General features: G+C 53.0%; 1 protein-coding gene across 1 annotated transcript; it reads right to left on the bottom strand.

Annotated features, from left to right (window-relative positions):
- Positions 1-563: 563 nt before the first annotated feature.
- LOC143746656 (uncharacterized) lies at positions 564-2534 on the bottom strand. Its single transcript, XM_077238614.1, has 2 exons — positions 2303-2534; positions 564-1957 (listed from the first exon to the last, which is right to left on the bottom strand). Exon 2 carries the CDS (start codon positions 1905-1907, stop codon positions 564-566), a length of 1344 nt encoding a protein of 447 aa, XP_077094729.1. The 5' UTR covers positions 1908-1957; positions 2303-2534.
- Positions 2535-3434: the final 900 nt, after the last annotated feature.

The raw sequence follows: 3434 nt of genomic DNA, 5'->3' as shown, positions 1-3434 counted from the left end.
AGAACAAGGGTATAAATACACAGGCAAACAAGCTAAACAAGATAACAAGGGGGCGTGGCTAAACAGAAACACATGGGGAGACTAATCAACAGAACGGGGAACAGCTGAACATGTACAGACAGGGAAACGTCTCTGGTTACTTGCGTAACCTATGTTCTCTGAATAGGGAACGAGACGCTGCGGAAAGCGCAGTGGGATATTCTCTGAATGTGCCGATTGTCTGAAGCCTTATAGAATCACGCCAATTCATTGGCTGATGGCGTCCGCGCGATATGGCTCCGCCCCGACGCTCTTACGTCGCATCATTACATATTCGCGCGCGCGCCATCTGCTCCTCAGATTTCTCTGCCGAAAAGAAACTGTCAGCAGCGCGAGGAGCTTGGCCGCTAACGCAGCGTCTCGTTCCCTATTCAGAGAACATAGGTTACGCAAGTAACCAGAGACGTTCTCTTTCATAGGTTCACTCAACGCTGCGGAAAGCGCAGTGGGAACGGACTACCAAACTCGCCAAGCCAGAGCGCTTTTATAACTGGTAGATAAAAGAAACAACGACCGAAATGAGTTCAAACAGAAAGAACCTGGGAACCCGGGGTCATGTCAAGATCCAAGCTATAGAACCTTACAAAAGTGTGCGGAGAGGACCAGCCTGCCGCAACACAAATATCCCCCAAAAGTGCTCCTCTGAAAAGAGCTTGAGAAGATGCTACACTTCTGGTGGAATGTGCTTTAATGCTAAGAGGTGAAGGCAAGCCACGCACCTCGTAAGCCAACGAGATAGCCTCTGTGACCCAGTGAGAAATCCTCTGCTTTGATGCAGCAAGCCCACGGCGGCTAGCACCGAAGCAAACCAGAAGCTGGTTAGATTTCCTCCAACCGCCTGAGCGGTCTACATATATCTTAAGAGAACGAACTGGGCAGAGAAAGTTAAGCTTCCTATCTTCCTCAGACGAAAATGGAGGAGGGTGGAAAGCGTTAAGGTTAACTACCTGTGAGCGGAAAGTTGAGGAAAGAACCTTGGGGACATACCCTGGTCTCGGCCTCAAGGAAACTTTGACCAGGCCAGGGGCAAAGTCCAAGCAAGACTCGCTAACAGAAAGAGCTTGTAAATCTCCCACCCGCTTTAATGAGGACAAAGCTAACAAAAGAGAAACCTTGAGAGTCAGAATCCTCTCCGGAGCTGACTCCAAGGGCTCAAAGGGGGCTTTCGTCAAACCCTCTAAGACAACAGAAAGATCCCATGGGGGAACTCTAGGGGAGCGAGCCGGTTTCAGGCGCTTCACCCCACGCATGAAGGCAGAAACTAACCTTAATTTGCCCAGGGGAATCTCATCCGATTCCCTATGCGCTGCAATAGCCGCGACATAAACTCTGAGAGTGGTAGCGGCTGCTCCAGCAGCAAACTTCTCCTGCAGGAATTCCAGTACTGAACCAGCAGGGCAGTTAACTGGGCTCCTATCATGTGCTAAGCACCAAGTCTCAAACACCCTCCATTTGGAAGAATATAATCTCCTTGTAGAAGGGGCTCTAGCACTCGCAATGGTCTCCTGAACGTCAGTTGGGAGACCAGAGCTTAATGCCGACGGCCTCTGATCGGCCAAACGAACAGCTTCCACATGTCTGGGCGAGGATGCCATATCCTGCCCTGTAGCTGGGACAGAAGATCTTCCCTGACCGGGATCCTCCAGGGGGAAGATTCCAGTAGAGGAATTAGCTCCGAAAACCATGGCTGAGATGGCCAGAACGGAGCTACCAGGAGGAGGCGGACTCCGCTCTCTCTCACTCTGGCCAAGACCGCCTGGATCAGTTTGATGGGCGGGAAGGCATAGAGTTTCTGCGTTGGCCAAGGGTGAGCGAACGCATCTATCCCCAATGGGGCCGGGGGACTCAGGGAGAACCAAAGCGGGCATTGGGACGACTCTTGAGATGCAAAGAGGTCCACCTCCGCCTCTCCAAAAACCTCCCAGATCAGGGTCATCGTCTGGCGGTTCAACATCCATTCCCCCGATCTGAGTTTCTGTCTCGACAGAAAATCTGATGCGAGGTTCAGAACCCCTGGGACATGAACCGCTCTTAGAGATAGGAATCTGCTCTGAGACCACAGGAGAAGGTGACGCGCATGCCTGTCTAGGGTGCGCGACCGAGAACCTCCCTGCCGGTTCACATGAGACACCACTGCCATGTTGTCTGTTCTGACAATGACATGGTGACTCTCCAGAAGAGGGAGGAAATGATGCAGAGCCAGAAAAACGGCTCTTAACTCCAGGCAATTTATGTGCCAAGAGAGAGCCTCTCCGGTCCAGACCCCACACGCTGGTCTGCCCTCGAAAACTGCTCCCCAGCCGGTGAGAGAGGCATCCGTCGTAATCATCTGGCGACGAGATACCGCACCCATGCTGATCCCTTTCCGAAGAAAAAGAGGGTCCCGCCAAACTGACAGGGCTCGAAAGCAACTGCGCGATACCTTCAGTAGGCGAAGGGTTGACCCGGAGGGTCGAACCCCTGAGAGTTTCACCCACCACATGAAGGGTCTCATGTGGAGTAGGCCCAGCGGTAGCACGGAGGAGGCCGCGACCATAAGGCCCAGCATCCTTCGGCAGGTGCCCACAGACACATGATGGCCTAGCAAAAAACGAGCCAAGCATGTCATCAGGCTGGAAATCCGTGCAGGGGCCAAGCGGGCCTGCATGAGAACGGAATCCATGTGCACCCCCAAGAAAACGGTGCTTTGAGCCGGAGCAAGAACACTCTTCTCCGAGTTCAACCTCAAACCGAGAGACTGGATATGACTCAGAACGATGTCTCTGTGGTGGGCCACTAGGTTCCTGGACTGGGCTAAAATGAGCCAATCGTCTAGGTAATTTAGAACACGGATGCCCTGGAGCCGCAATGGGGCCAGAGCTGCATCCATGCACTTTGTAAATGTCCTCGGGGCCAGAGATAGGCCGAAGGGAAGGACCCTGTACTGGAACGCCCTTCCTCCAACGGCGAACCTGAGGAACTGTCTGTGTCGCTGTACAACCTGGATGTGAAAATAAGCATCCTTTAGGTCTATCGTCACGAACCAATCCCCTGGCCGAATCTGAGATATGATAGCTTTCAGCGTCAACATTTTGAATTTCCCTTTGTAAAGGGCGAAGTTCAGTCGGCGGAGGTCCAGTATGGGACGCGAACCGCCGCCCTTCTTCGGGACCAGGAAGTAACGGCTGTAAAAGCCCCGCTCGGTTTCCCCTGGAGTAATCTCCTCTATTGCTCCTTTGAGAAGGAGGGAAGAGATTTCCTGCTGAAGTACAGAAGCCTGAGTGGCGCTGTCTACTACAGTAGGAAACACCCCGTTGAAACAGGGGGGATTGCGGCAAAACTGAAGAGTGTAGCCGAACCGAATTGTGCGAAGAACCCAAGACGATACCCCTGGTAAGCGCTCCCACTCTGGAAGG

This window comes from Siphateles boraxobius, unplaced genomic scaffold, assembly GCF_051911475.1.
Source record: "Siphateles boraxobius isolate OS27281-9 unplaced genomic scaffold, OSU_SipBor_1 22, whole genome shotgun sequence".
Lineage (NCBI taxonomy): Eukaryota > Metazoa > Chordata > Actinopteri > Cypriniformes > Leuciscidae > Siphateles > Siphateles boraxobius.
Note: the sequence above shows the minus strand (reverse complement) of the source record. Positions and strands in the feature narration are given on the sequence as shown.

Excerpts from the sequence above, each read along its gene's own strand:
- LOC143746656 (XM_077238614.1), bottom strand. The coding sequence starts at position 1,907 with ATGCCCGCTTTGGTTCTCCCTGAGTCCCCCGGCCCCATTGGGGATAGA.